This window comes from Cryptomeria japonica, chromosome 6 (assembly GCF_030272615.1).
Source record: "Cryptomeria japonica chromosome 6, Sugi_1.0, whole genome shotgun sequence".
Taxonomy (NCBI): domain Eukaryota; kingdom Viridiplantae; phylum Streptophyta; class Pinopsida; order Cupressales; family Cupressaceae; genus Cryptomeria; species Cryptomeria japonica.
This window is the reverse complement of record NC_081410.1, coordinates 16509135-16525570: the sequence shown is the minus strand read 5'-3', so window position 1 is coordinate 16525570 and position 16436 is coordinate 16509135. Positions and strand designations below refer to the sequence as shown.

The following is a 16436-nucleotide window of genomic DNA, read 5'->3' as shown; positions in this document are numbered from 1 at the left end:
ATTGCTATTCCTCCATCCAAACATTCCAAGTCTATTCCTCCACCACCTTCTTCATCCATTTTGGGCTCTTATGTCCCAAAATCCATAGCTATTCCTCCATCAAAATCTCAATATCCAAAATACATCTTTCCTCCATCAGTCCATCACCCCTCAAGGTGTGTGCCAATGTCGATCTTGCCTTCATTTCCATCCGCTCAAGCCCAATTCTTCCAATACCCTATCCATTATCCAATGCATATTTTCCATCCTTCAATCCCTTTGATCCGATCCTTTGCATAAATCCTCGCCTTAGTTTCATCTCATTTTCCATGTCCTTATCTTACCAACGTCTTTGAGCATACTTTTAAAGGTCATGGTCCATTTTTTTCCAAGGCTACTATCCAACAAAAAGATGCTTGAGTCCTTCTTCCATCCCCTATCATGTGTCCATCTTCTATTGAAAATGTCAAAATCAAAAAAATCAAAAAAAAAATCAAAAAAGTGAAAAAAAAAAAAAAAAAAGTAAAGCAAAAATAATTCGTCCACTGGTGAAAACCTGGCAAACAGGCGCCTTGGGCAAGTACCGTGATGAAAACCTGGCAAACAGGTGTCATGCGTAATCTATGAACTTCTTGCACACCACACTTGGGGGCAGGTTTCCTCCTTCATATCCTATTGCCCTTCAGTATCCTATCATACCATGTCATACTCCTCCATTATCCTATTGTCCCTCATGTCCATTTCCTCTTTCCACATTTGATCTTGACAAGGCTGAGGATCTTCATGAGCACCATGCATCTTGTTTGTAGCTTTCAGTCTATCATAGCTTTTGGTCATTTATCCATTTGCTTATTATATCCTTTCATCCATATTCCCTAACTTATTGCAGCTTTCTGTCACTATCCCTTATCCTACCCTGACCTTCAGTCCATGTCCCTTATCCATTCTTGGTCTTGCTTATCCTATCCATATCTTATCACTATCCAAACACTCTTTTTCATTCCTTGATCTTGATCTGACATAAGGACACAAAATTTAAACATGGTTTCAAAAACCTCTTGACATGTCCCTCATGACATGTTCCTGCTTTACATTGTCATATCCAGTCTCTTGTCCCATCACGCAATAGCCCTTGAAAATTGCATCCGTATTGTCTCCATAATAAAAGGCCTTTGTCTTCCCTCTATCCACCATCATTTCAGCAAGCCTATTTATTCACCTGTCATATTCCTTGCCTTGCTAGACACTGGGGGCAAAAATCATAAAAAAATCTCATAAAAATTGAAAAATGTCTTGAAAAAAGATCATAAAAATTGAAAAATGTCCTTAAAAAAAGATCATAAAAATAGAAAAATGTCCTGAAAAAAGATCATAAAAATTGAAAAATGTCTTGAAAAAATCCCTAAAAATCAAATAACGTCCTGAAAAAAATCCCTAAAAAATCAAATAAAGTCCTGAAAAAACGAACAAAAAAAAAATTGTAAAATCTCGAAAAACAAGCATTTTGCAATAAATGATCCCTTTGTGCATAGGACAGATCACCAAGTATACATCCAACGACTCGCAATCCAACACTGTGCTTTAATGAAATCATGCATTAACAGATGAACTCTTTCAATCAAACCAGACATTCAAACTGATCAAAATTGTCATATCAATCAACCTCAATATCATTTGTCCTTGTCTCTACTATCATGGGTCTTATACAGGGTGTGGTATACTCGAAACCAGACTGTGTCTTGTCTTAGACGGGGTACCGCATGTCCTGAAATCAGACAGCATGATCGTCCTATCAACGCTTTCAACTTTTGACAATGAAGATTAAGATGTTTGTTTGATTTGTTGGAATTTGTGCATCTTATCTTTTTATTGATTTATCTTCAATCATGTTCCTATGTTGCTCGATGATGTCACTGAGTGATTTAGAGTGACCGGGATGGTTCATGGTCCTTTTCTTTTGGTTGTGATTGTTGTTTGTCTGCGATGTGTCTGTCTTACGCAAAGGGATTGCATTATCGCTCTGGCCTTCATTGCCATGTAGTGCCGCATCCATTTTGCCATATCAAATAAAGGTTCTCACCTACTTCTGTGCATTGGTGAAAGCAAGTATTTCTTCATCTCTACCTATCCTCTGTCTAATTTCTGCTTACTAACATTTCTTCCGTCAGTCTTGGCAGTCCGTTTGATCCATTCGAACCTATCATTTTCTATCATTCTTATCGATCAATTGGCCTCTTTTCTGGATGTTTCCGGCCAATTCCTCGAGGGGGCATGCATATGTCATTGTTATTGTCTGGGGCATTTTCATATGTCATTGTCAGCGTCCGAGGCATTTTCATTATTTTTCTTTGAAACAACGCTTAAAATCGCATTGTCTCAAAGAGGGGCAAAATGTAGACACCTAAAAATGGTCAATGCTTGCGGAATCATACTTTAACATTTGGGCATTGCCTCATTTTAGGTTTTTGCGTCGCATTAACATTTTCTCCTATGTCACGCACTTGGTCTTTATCATTTGCGAGTATCGAGTCCTTCTTCTGCATTCTTCATCTGTCTCACTTTCGAATTTGGTCTTGTCGACAACAATCTTCAGTCATGATTTTGTCATGGATCCTTGTCCGCTTGTCAATTTTGTCATTTTGCAATCGATTTGCCATCGATTGTTGTCTATCTCAATTGTGTCAATTTGGATCAATTTGTCATTGTTCCTCGTCAATTGGCGCATTTATCAATCAAATCATTTATCACATTGGTCCTTTGTCAATTCAAAATCATTTAATCAGAATCATGATCAAATCGAATCAATTATCTTCAATCAAGACCTAATTGTCATTCTCGCATTGCTAATTTATCTTCTAGGGTTTTGTGATTTAATCATTTAACCTTGCGTGTCATTTCTTCCTCTAGGATTAAATAATTTATTTATTTATCCTAGGTCTTCTTGTCACAATTAAATGTTCATTTAATTGGCTAATTATTCCTCCTTGTGAATTAATTAATAAATGAAAAATTATTAATTAATTTACCTAATTTCTAATTTCACTATTTTCTAATTCCTAATTTCAATTTCTTCCTATTTCCCTCCTAAATTCATGGGAATGACATTTCAATTTGTCATAATTTGTCATAATTGACAATCAATCAATTCTTGACATAGAAATTTGTCATAAATTGTCATAAATTATCAATCAACAAATTTTGCATAGAAAGTGCATAATTTGTCATAATTTGTCATATTGATTTGCAATTTCCATTTGAATTGCATCATGCTAATCTTGTCATTTCTCCAATTTATCTATAAATTGGATGATCTTCATCAATCAAGGCTAATAATTGGTAATCAGACTATCGAATTTACGCTTCTAGTACTCTTGATCAATAATCAATGTCAATCTTGCTTTCAATTATGTATGTGCACTTGTAGGTGAGATCCACAACCAAACCATTTGAAAAGGAAAGAAGAACAATGGAGCCGCATGAAGGAGCATTCAAATCACACCTTTGGTTTGCTTAATCTTTAATTTTGAATGTTTTGATTTCATGTCTCTATTGAATGTGTTTAGGATAGATTCATTGCAATTCACGTTTGTGATTGAGCTAATGATTAATGTTTTTATTGTTTTGTGATGATTTCCTATTTCCTATGCTACACTTGTATCCATGGCACCTGTATCCTACCTCCTCTCCCTCATGGTGGCCTAGGTGTTTGTCCTCCCCTACCCTCATCTCCCTCATCATCCCCCTCTAAGACTCTGCCTCTAACTCTCCTCCTCCGTCAATGGGCTGGTCTCACTCCATTTCTATTGTCCTTGAGCCTCGACATCGACTCACCAACACCAATCAATAGTGGAAATGGATGTGCTCAAAAGTAAGCCTCATAATTTGGTGTCATCCAAACATCTGCGACATCCAGCCTTAGGTACCAAACCACACGAGTCAATTCTTGGAACTCGACCACAACAACCTCATAATGGCACTCATCCATAAACCGATCACAAACACAAATAACATGAAGAAATGTAACCAGCGTTTGTTGGAAAAAGTAGCCCCAAAAATTTGAGATCAGAAACGGTTCGCAGTGACCATAGAATAAGTCTCTTCGACTTGAGTTAGGTTAAAAGCACAGAATGTATTTGCACCATCACCGTCTTCAAATAAAGTATATTTCCACAGTAGCACCGTGAATAGCACATAGAAGAGCAGCACCCAACAGGAGGGCTAAGGGAGGACCAACCCCTGATCCCAGATCAAGGTGGTTTCTCTTTGCAAAATAGGCTAAGGCAATCAGGCTTCACCATTAGAACTTTCATCTTAAGGGTTTTGAAATTTCATTCTAGAAACAAACATGGTGTATCTCATGGCCCAACCCCCAAAATGCATTTGTACTCGTCAATGTTCAGAACTGGTATTTGACTCTTGTGTAATCGGCATAAAATGACTATTGTTATGTTTGATAATATTGGTCATCCGGTAATGTATTAATTGTCCAAATTAAGTTTGTTGTCACTCTCGAGTAGTGAATGTGTTGCTTGGCTGACGGTTGTGTTCCTTTTGGCAACCGTCGAGTGCTTTAAATATGTTGTGTACCACCAAGGAAGGTAGCAGGATATAGTCGGATGAATTGTAATCCTTGGCCGACCATCTCCAATCTTCTTCTATATAATAATTTCATGTGCGAATAAAGATATATTTTATTCTTGTATCTGGTTTGCATTATTATTTGTATTATTATTTCTTATATTTAATTTATCAAATATAGCAATAAACATTTGACACCATTTCCTTGAAAGAAATTGGGTCAGCCTTGAGTGATTCATGCCCTTAGACCCCAAAAAAGGTAAGAAGAGGTCACAGGGTGGTCAAGCTCAAGCAATTAGGCAATCTTTAAGGATTGTAGAACAAAAAGAACGAAGAAGAAGATTACGAGAAACATTTGAGGAAAATCCAATCAGACAATTACACCATCTGTCCATACAGTCAACGTTAGATGAGGAATACTAAGAGGGAAATCTTGAACTCATAGCCATATTTTGTCATCTATCCATCTCAAGGGAACCAAGATTTGGAGGACGCGAATCACCAACCCTCGGCCGGAGGGAGCACAGGGATGAGTCAGAGCCTGGAAGTACCCGAAGTGTTGGGGACTCTAGAGGTGGCTGAGAGTGCAGGGAAAGGACTAGAACATAGTAGTCAGAACAGTCCACCCAAGACCATCACACAAGGGTGTAAACAAGTGAGAAAGATGGTGACTTCTCCAACAAGTTTGAATATGTAGAAACTATCAAAGTTCATAACGGATGGATCGAAGGATCTCGTACGCCATTGCAAAGCTTGCATAACAATATGGGAGGCGAATGGTCAGAATGACCATGATTACTAGTTGAAGGCATGTCCCACCACACTACAGGGAATCACTATCGACTGATATACAGACCCAACAAATCAACACAAGGCAACATGGAATGAACTGAAGAAGGCATTTCAAGAAGAGTTATCGCCATCGACTGGTATAGAGACCTAGCGAATCAACACAAGGCAACATGGAACAAACTGTAGGCATTTCAGGAAGAGTTTAAATTGTTGAGAGACGACAATGAAATTGTTGAAAAAATCTACAATACCAAACAAAGGAAGCATGAGAGCATACAAACATACAATTGTAGGCTCAAGGAGTTGCTGAGTAGGATGGAGAACTAGCCAATCAACGAGTTGAAGAAGAGTTGGTTCATCGAGGAACTGATCTCCTCACTGTGCAAGAAGATGAGAGTAGTGCCTCTGTCCTCATACGTCGATGCTTACAATTAGGTGATGGACATAGAGAGTGAAAACAAAACATCCTCCTGAGGAAAGAAGAAAGATAACGATGATGAGAGCACCAAAGGTAGTAGCGACAAAGAATCCAAAACGATTTAGGCCCTACGACAAGATATGATGAGAATGATGAAAGAATTGAAGATAGAGAAAGGAGCCAATAAAGGAGGTAATGAATTATGGTGTATTGAATGCAAAAGTGAGGGGCACACAAAAGGTAATTGTCCTTATAGAAATATGTTTTGTGAGATTTGCCAAGTGTTGGGTCATTCAATCAAGGAGTGCGCAACTGCACATACAATTTGAAGACGAGAAGTACACAAGGAGAGTGTACTTCATAAAAACCACAAAATGCATCGTCAAGCAGTTATCAATACCAATAAGGACAAAATAAAATACAATACAACACAAGTGGTCATCCTATCATACAATGCTTACAATGTAGAGAATAGGTACACTTTGCGAGAGACTGCCAGAATAAGAAAGACAACATACAATTATTGTGCAAATGGTGTGGATCAGGGAATGTAATATTTGGGAAGATTGATGACAAGAGTGTAGACAATGACGTGCATTGGACAACCCCAACTTGTAGTGTACCTGCCAAATCAAATGAGGGTCTAGGGGCAACACCTCGAGTGGGATCAAGGAGAAGTGCCCCTTGCAGGGGTCTAGGGGCAGCGCCATAGCTAAAATTTGCCAAAAAAGAACTTAAGCCCTAATACCATGAAATGATAATTCAATGTTGTTGTTAATTAAGGGGAGGAATACTCCTTATATAGAAAATTACAAGAGGATTTTTCCATAACAGAAATGATCGAGAATAGAAACATTAAAGATAGAAAGGAAATTTCCTAAAACTAACTAAAGATGAAAGACATAAACGAAAGTTTCTAAATACTATCTAAATGACTAAGGTGACCATTATATCAACATTACAATATTATTTTAATAATACCATGTGTAGCTGGGTGTGTGAAGTAGAGGTAAACATGCTCCCCTCTTCGAGTTATTCATTCTTAAAGGGGTCACACCTAGGTTTGGGAAGCCCCATCCTCATCTATTAGAGTGAGATTTCTCACTTACATGTTCTTTATGAAGCTTTGGGGTCTGCTATTCCAGTTTTACAATCATATAAAATTTGTAGAAATTTTGATTTCCTTCTATCAAATAGTTAACATTCAATTCTATTGTATTTGGTGCATGTTAGTGGCAATCTAGAGTGTTTATTCCATGGATGCTTAGTTTGGAGTGAGGTTTCCCTATTTTCAGAGTGTTGCATCAGTTAATAGAGTGGATTGCAGTGTATTCCATTTTATATCAAACTTGTTTTATCAATGGTATCTAGAGGTTAGAGCAATATCAGATCTTCATCACCTTATTATTTCTTCTATCAGAGACATGCTTCTTGTTAGGCACTTGAATACACTACCTATCTATGATTATTGGATTATTGTGGCTAGTTGTAGCATTTCAATGATATTTTGTAATACAATTGGTATCTTGTGATTCCCTGAATGGTAGTGTTGTGAGGCATTCACACATCGCCCCATTGTGAATGGGGACTCCCACTTTTTGTTTTCTTTCTAGAGTAGTGTTAGAATCCTTAGCTATTAGCCTTTGCATTGGAAGGGTATAGTTGGTTAAGAGGCCAAGAGTCAAGAGGATAGCCCTTGTTATGAAGGGTGAAATGAAGTGGTGAATGAATGGAGGGATCCTTTATATCAAACATAGTCAACAATTCCAATATCTCCTTCGTCATCCGAGTGAGTCAAATATATGTTATAGTGAGAAGTGACATCTAGAGGCAAAATTTAAATAAGTATGCCAAAAATTTCAAGTGCCCCTTAGTTGGAGCGAAATCTACTTCTCTTACTCATAATTAGGAGCGAAATGGACTTCTTGAGTAGCATTTGAGGGAAATGAGTGAGTTTATAAGCCTTTAACAATATTTTCATCATAGAGGAAGTGAAGTTTATCATGAATTCAACCAAGGAGTGAAGAAGGATTGCTAGTAAGGGTTACTTCAAGTGCATCTTGTGGAGTGAACTTTACTTCGGGTGCTCTTAATTGAGAGCGAATTTGCTTCATTTTCCCAAGATAAGATGCAAAACTGCTTATAGGTCATTCTCTTGAGCTGATTTGACGTCTTTATACGATTAGAAAAGAATAATTTTGAGTTAAGATGATGAAAGGCGATATTTGAGAGTAACTTCATGTGCATCCCCACCTTGGGCGAACTTCATGTGCATCCACTTTGGAGCGAACTTCATGTGCATCCACTTCGGAGCGAACTTCAAGTGCATCCCAGTTGAAGCGAATTTTACTTCATGTGCTCCACTCTCAGAGTGAAATTTCTCTAGAGGCCTTTCCTAAGGTTAGTTCGTCAAGTTTTCATCAATGAATGGCTGAAAGACTCAATGTTAGAACCCATAGAATGAAGGCAAATGAGTGAGAGCAAGTTCAATGACAAGTTTGAAGATCACTTAAAGTGCATCAAGATTGGAGCGAACTTCAAGTGCATCAAGATTGGAGCAAACTTCAAGTGCATTAAGTTTGGAAAACAACTTCAAGTGCTCCTTCATGAGAGCAGATTTTCTCTAAATGCTCTTATCAAACCTGCGAATCACATAAAATAAAAAATTATGTCAAACTAAGTTGTATAAAAGGTATATATCATGTGTGTTTGATAACCATTTGTTTTTTTTGCAGGAGATGAAGAAATAAATCAAGGGGATCACATTGGTGGAGGATCAAAACAAGTGTCCTAAGGAAGAAATTTTCAATGTCAAGAAGATGTCCTCAAGAAGAAAACTTCACCAGCAAATACAAAAACATCAAGAATGGTGATTGCAAAGCAAAAGGAGGAAGATTGTAAGATCTACACCACCATGCAAAGGAGTAAACTTAATTTGCAAGCACGAGAATGCCCAAGAGGAATCTCAACTCTCACTGCACCAGGGAGACATGAAGAGATAAAAGGAGTGTGAAGGAGAGGTCATACAATCACCCCAAGGCAAGCAAGCGAAGATGGAGGAATGACTTGACTACATCAATGCTACCCATCATCATCATATTGAGCGAGTGACTAATGTTGAGTATCAAGAGATATCTCTCAACATCCCTTCCTGATGATGAATCAAGTCTACAAGTGCAAAGTCGAGCTATCATCCCAATCACTACTCCAGCAATTCAAGAAGTTCCAACATCAGCATGTCTTGATTCAATGGACCTGACTCATCCATGATGGCACAAACTTTGAGGCACCTAACCCTACTATCCGTTGGTCAAATATTTCAAAGATGACATGTGTCAAAATATTGTAATTATTTCATTGGACAGAATAGAGTTTGTTGTAGCAAACCCTAATTAGGGTTTCATTGTAAAATCTTGGCCATTGATCTCAAATCAATCCAAGCCACTCATTGTAATGAGCTCTCTATATAAAGCCCAAGCTCTCTTTTGAAAATGTTAATAAATAGTTAGTGAATAAAATAGTGAATAGAATAGAAGAGTTAGTAGCTCAAGAATAGTTTAGTAGAAGTTAGAAGTTAGAATAGATTAGGAGAAGAATAATTTGTTGTTAAAGACTTGTAAATGAGATACTCTTTTCATTGAAGTTATGGTGAAATGTATTATTTCAACAAGTCTCATGGTTTCTACTTCTCAATTTACTTTCATGTTGGTTAGATCGAGTGGAGGAGATTGTTGAATGCATTTGTGTGGAATCCATTTAGTCCATACCACTAGCCTCTTGCTAATTGTAAGTGTGACTTGCGTGGTCAACTAGAATGATATGAGCTTAACTTCAAATTGTTATACATCCATTGTTTATGCATTAACTTGAATGGTGATCAATGTTTGATGATAATGATTTGAATATCTTTGAAGTATCCCTTAGAAGATTGCACTTAACTTGTGTCAAATTGTTCAGTTCGATGGTGAGACCTCACCCAGTAGGATTCCATCAAATCATTCACTCTTCTCTTGCATTCTTAGAATTATAATAGACTCCCTAAACCCTATGTCTTTTTCTCTTTCTTTATTCTTCAAGCAAGTAATTAGGATCTAAGTTTCAGCGATTCAAGCATTCAACAATTCAACGTAAGCCCCTTTTTTGATTCCAACATAATCACATCAAACCATTGAGCTTATCCACACGTCGTGACCCAACATACAAGAACCTTGGAGTTGTCTCAAGTGATCCTTAAGCTAATCTTTAGCATTTAAGTAACTTTGTTCAAGAGAGGATAAGATACTTTTGTGTAGATAAGGATGGCTTCCTACCTTGTGTGTCTGTTTTACTATTGTAATTGCACACTCTGCCGAATAAGCCAGAAGTCACTGTGCTTATTGTACTTGCACACTCCGCTATAAGCATATTAGTGTTTCTTTTCAGTTCATGCATCAAGCACACTCCCTTGTGTGATTAGTTAACTTGTTTACTTCATGTTGTTCTATTCTAGAAAATTGGGTGTGGTCTTATACATTGTATCCTCACCGTGCCCATCTTGGGAACTGGGTGATCAGAATTGTGATAAGGACATCCCATTGTAGCTTTGAGTAAGTGAAATTTTTAACCAAAAAAAATTTGGGGTGTTTATTACACCTCCACCTCCAACAAAATGAAATTCTTAGCATAACTAATCTCCACCAATTTGAAGAATATTTTTCTAAAAAACTTATTAAAAGTGCACATATAATGTGGTCATTGCATACAAGCATTTGTGTGTTTGAAGGTTTTGCCACTAACATCTTCACCCAAGGTATATTTTCAATATTTTTCAATGCAAGCTTGAATGCATGAACACAAAATGGAATCTAAAAACTATATTTCTAACTTGTAACTATTGTCCAACACCAGGCTAGCTAACTTGCAAACACATGTTGAATGTTGGGGATTGTAATCTTGACTAGCGAATCTTTCCTATGGGTCCTATTGAGTTATGAAATATAGTAGACCTTTGGGCTATCTTTTCTCTTATTTTAGTAACTTGTAACTACTAGTAATTGCACACAATACAAAGAATAAGGTCGACATCGAAGGTCGCGAGCTGGAGGATATGAAGACCTCGGCAAACAACATGAAACAAATGGTTGTTCACGCTGAGGAGATCCTGAATAGTATTTAGTTCCAGTTGTTGTCTTTGGTTTTGTCTCTTTGCTATCTTTTGCTTTCATGTTGCTATCTGTTCCGTGTTTTATGTAATTATGTAATGTTGTTTTAAGTTGAGCCCATCCGGTGGTTCATTTTGACTTTTTGAAGTGATCAGGCACTTTTTTATGCTTTTCTATTCTCCTGGCTTGTAAAAGGTTCGGGTACCTTTCAAATACCTATTTTTACTTAATCAAAACTACTAGTAATCACACCTTGGTGTGCAATGGGTACACTAAAGAGGTGTGGAAGGTCAATCAAGAAAAAAATAGTATATTTTTACATACATTTGTGAGAAGCACACAGGCAATACTGAGGGGAGGAAGGCGATTAATCAATATTGCAGAAATTTAACTTTTTAAAAATCAACAGAATCACAACAAGAATAATCACAATGACAAAAACACCAGATATCTCGTGGAAAACCCTTTCAGGTAAAAGCCCACAACATTAAAAAACTTTCATTAAATTCAAATGGGCTCCAACCTGTTGTGACCATTTCACACATCGCCCCATCAAAATGGGGACCCCATTTTTTTTGCTCAAGCCCTAGTCTCTTAGTCTAATATCTCCCTCTCGCAGGTGAAATGAGAAAGTTTGTGACATCTAGATATCATGAAAAGTCAAGAGTTCAACTAAAGAGTGTGAGAGACTTCAAGTGCTCAAGGTTGAGGGCAAAGGCTTCAAGGGCTCCTCTTGAGGAGCGAAAATTTACTTCGAATGCCCTTAGTTGAGAGCAAAGTTGTTCCATGAGCCTTATTTTGACAAGTTTGAATGAATGGAGTGAAGAAGGTGAGCAAGCAAGAACTAAGTGTTAAATTTCAATAAACTTCATGTGTCTCTCCCACAGAGCGAAAATTCATCCTAACTCTTCATGTTGAGCATGGCATGACGCACTAAAACTGAGAGAGTGAATGAAAATGAGCAAAGGTGAATTGGGTTTCGATTTGAAATTCACTTCATGTGCTTAACCTCGAAAGCGAATATAAAAAATAAAAATACTTCAACTTTGATGCCATCAAAAAAGTTTCAACATTACCTAAAATCTTTAAAAGTAAATGGTTCATACAGAACATTTGTCTTAACCATAGAAACATCAATCGTGAAAAAAACATGATTATACCCGATTAATTGGGGATCAGCAAAACTGCTGATTTATTCCAAAAAATCGCGGAAAAAATCATTGACTTTTTCAACACGATTTATTCGATTAAAATCGCGGATTAATCGCTCGATTAATCAGATTAAAATCGCTAACCCGCGAAAAACCCTAAACTCGCAAAAAAAGGTGCGAAATAAACAAAACAAATGTTTTATAACTACGCGACGTGGTAGGGTTTCATGCCATATCGCGCGAGATTTCAAGGGGTGCGAGATTTCACGGGTGTCTGTGTTGGTGTCTACGAGATTTCACGAGTGTCTGTGTGGGTGTCTGCGGGATTTCACGGCAGTGGCTTTCCTTGTTTCCTTCTCATTCTTCCTTCAGGTATTTTCCATATCTTTTGCAATTTTGCAATTGTATTTTTATATTATGTTTTAAGAGTCATTAAGCATAAATATTTAAATATTGTAAATATTTATATACATCTTTTATTTTTTATTTGTTCATTGCATGATTTTTTTATCTGTTCGTTGCATGATCTTCATCATACATATCAACTAGATTATCTGACTGTTATAAATTTACAAATTATAGTCAAATATTATTGTTAAAATTTTATGTTTATTTATATTTACTGTTAATAAATAAAAAATTTAATATTTATTATTAATAGTAAATATTTACAGTCATATTAAATATTTATGCTTATTTACTGTCTGTAAATAAACATAAATATTTAATGACTATAAATATTTACTATTAATAATAAATATTTATTGTTAACAATAAATATTAGTAATTGCTTAAATGTAAATATTTACAATCATATTAAATAAGCGTAAAATGACAGTCATATTAAATAATTACAATCATAATTAATATTTTTAGATTTTTAGTAATGACTAAAATGTAAATATTTACAGTCATATTAATTATTTACAGTCATTAAATATTATGACAGTAAATATTATATATGTAGATATTACTAATAATAATGTTTGTAAATATTATCAATAAAATGTAAATAAACATAAATACAATTATTAGTAATTTTAGATTTTTAGATTTTTTGTAATAAGCATAAATATTTTGTTTGTAATTATTAGTAATTTTAGATTTTTTTTAAATTAAATAGTTAAATATGCAATCTGATTGTGTGTTACTGTTAATTATTAGTAAAATTTGTATTTCATTTTCATTTACAGTAACATTAAATTCATTTTTCGTTCAATATTCTTAGCTTTTAATATATGAAAATGTCATTTTCATTTAATATATACAGCCTATCATAGATTCATAATGTCATTTTCTTTGAAGTTATTAACATTTAATATACAAAAAAATGAAAATTTTAATATAAATGTTCAGTTTTCATGATGAATGTGTAGCGTTAATATACACAAACCCAACCCTAGATCCCTCAAAATTTAAAAACTAAGTGTAACGCTTTTGCAGAACTGATTCTTGATCACAATGCCAAGCAAAAAGACTTTGCATGGACACATTGCACAGCAATTCCTGGTAGCACGAAGGTCAAGTGCAATTGTGTCAAGATGAGATCAGTGGTGGAATTTATCATTTCAAATGACATTTGTCAAAAGAACGAGGAAATAACACCAAGATATGCAAAAAATGCCCTGCAGATGTCTCGTATCAGGCAAAGCAATCTCTTGAAAGGATTGCTGAGAATAAGGCCAAAAAGGCAAGAATTGGGGTTGAACTAGGTTCTACTTCTACAAATCCTAGGATGCACGATTTGGGTGAGGATGGTGAAGATGGGAGTTTCAAGGAATCCGGGTCGACACATAATTCTATAGCACATGGACCAAACACAGGTGGAGGAAACACTAATGCTTTTTTCCAACCTCGTACCACACTAGGATCACAAACCACTTTGGAGAGTACAGGATGGAGGAAAACTGTCACTGAACAAGCAAAGAAGACAATTGTTAATTATTGGTACTCCTTTCACATGACATTCCATGCTTCCAGAAATCCAAATTGGCAACCCATGGTAGATGCTATTGCAGTTGTAGGTCCTGGGTTTCAAGCCCCATCTTGTGAATCATTGAGGGTTGGCATGCTGAAAGATGCAGTAGAGGATGTTCAAAATGTTGTTAAACAACATCGATTGCAGTGGGCTAGAACTGGTTGCAGCATCATGTCAGATGGTTGGACAGATAGAAGGAACCAAACTCTCATTAACTTCCTTGTCTCTTGTGAGATTGGCATTGTTTTTTTGAAATCTGTGGATGCATCTAATATGATGAAATCCACAAATGCATTGTTTGAGATGTATGACGTAGTAGTTACGGATGTAGGGCCACAAAATGTGGTTCAATTTATCATAGACAATGTTGCTGCTCGTGTTGTTGCATGGAGACTTCTAACAAATAAATATCCTTCCATGTTTTTTACACCATGTGCAGCACATTGCCTTGATCTAACCCTAGAGGACATTGGAAAAATTGAATGGGTTAAGGCAACATTTCAGAAAGTTCAGAAGGTTACCAAATTTGTTTATAATCACACAAGGGTTTTGGCTATAATGCACTCTTTCACAGGAGGCAAGGAGCTAGTTCGACCAAGAGTGACAAAATTTGCAACATATTTCCTTGCATTACAAACATTATGTGAACAAAAATGTAATTTGAGGCGAATGTTTGTTTCAGCTGAGTGGATGGAGTCTGGTTTCACAACTCAAGCAAATGGCATAGTAGTGGCAGAGTATATGTATTCTACCACATTTTGGGAATCTATTGAACAAATTGTAGAATTTTCAGAGCCTTTAGTAAAAGTCTTGAGACTAGTGGATGGGGATAAACCCCCCATGGGATATGTGTATGAGGCCATGGATAGGGCCAAGGAGGTGATAAGGAGTAAGCTGGAAAATAACAAGGATAGGTATATGTCGTTGTGGGACATAATTGATAGGAGATGGGATGGACAAATGCACACTCCTCTCCATGTTGCGGGATACTTTCTCAATCCTCTGTTATTCAATAAGACTAACTTCCTAGAAATTGATGTTGAGATCAAACAAGGCTTCTTCAAGTGCATGGAAAAAATGTTTCCTGACTTGGAAAAATTTGATGCGGCTATGATAGAGTTGGAAATGTACAAGCATGCTAAGGGCTTTCTCTCTTCTAGGGCTGCTATACAAAGTAGAAAGACAATTCAACCAAGTAGACTCTATAAACTTTTGACAATCTCTTTATTTTGCCAACCATTAAGTTTGTTAAGATTATAAGATATTCTTAGTCTTACAATATCATCTCCATATAATGTGTTTTTCAGTTGCATGGTGGGCTTCAATTGGAGATGAAATACCAAATTTAAGGTGGATGGCAGTGCGTATTTTGGGCCAACCATGTAGCTCATCAGCTTGTGAGCGTAATTGGAGTGTGTTTGAACACATACATTCCAAGAAACACAACCGCCTATCACAACAACGACTGAATGACTTGGTATTTGTTCATCACAACCTCCGTTTGAAGATAAGGAAAGCTCAAGGTGAGAATATTAATATATAGTTGCAGTTTTTTGAATTGTATTCACTATTCATTGGTTTTTCATTTTTAAGGGAAACACTAATTTATACATGGGCAAAATCAGGAACTATTGAGGAATGCTTGCCAATTGACCTCAATGAGATATATCCAGAGTGCGAGTTGATTGTTGTTGATGATGCTGATGATGATGATGATGTTGCTGATGATGATTATGTTGTTGCTGATCGTCCGCTTGTGTCTAAAAATTTTGATATCATGAGGCAAGCCAACTTTCGTCCTGAATGGGTTGAAGGAATTAGGATAGGCTCTTACCCAGGAGCTTCATCATCAGGGCCTCCTGCCCTCTAGCATGGCATTGCCCACATTTGAGATTTTGGAATTTTGTACTTAGTTTACAGGTTGACTTTGTTCAAAGTCACAAACTATATTGTAATTGACAATTTGACATCTATCACTATCTAGATATTATTTATGGTGTAGTATATTTTGTGCAACGTAATCAATGATATGAATATAAACAATGAAAATATATTTCCTACAATTCATGTGTTCAAGTGTCTATTTTATTTGCCTACAATATCTCTATGCTATGGAAATACCCTAAAATATATATAAAAAAAAATTAGTTTTTGATTGTTTTTCTGCAATTTTTTATGTTTTTTTGTATATCCGATTTTTTGAAAAAATCTTAAACTTTTATTTTGCCGATTAATTCCCCAAACGATTATTGTTTCCTTGGTCTTAACTACTGACTAAAATGTAATAAATGGTTACCACATATGCCATTAAGAGATGTGCAATCAAACTTTATTTAAAGATGAGACATATATTGACATGGGTTTGATATAAACATGTCATTGAACGACCAATAAAGTTA

The 16436-nt window shown here is 36.1% G+C and overlaps 1 protein-coding gene across 1 annotated transcript; it reads left to right on the top strand.

The window, feature by feature from the left end:
• The first annotated feature begins 14058 nt into the window (after nt 1-14058).
• Nucleotides 14059-15907, top strand: LOC131876470 (uncharacterized). Its single transcript, XM_059221883.1, has 4 exons — nt 14059-14266; nt 14720-15232; nt 15345-15560; nt 15663-15907. Exons 1-4 carry the CDS (start codon nt 14059-14061, stop codon nt 15905-15907), a joined length of 1182 nt encoding a protein of 393 aa, XP_059077866.1.
• The last annotated feature ends 529 nt before the right edge of the window (nt 15908-16436 follow it).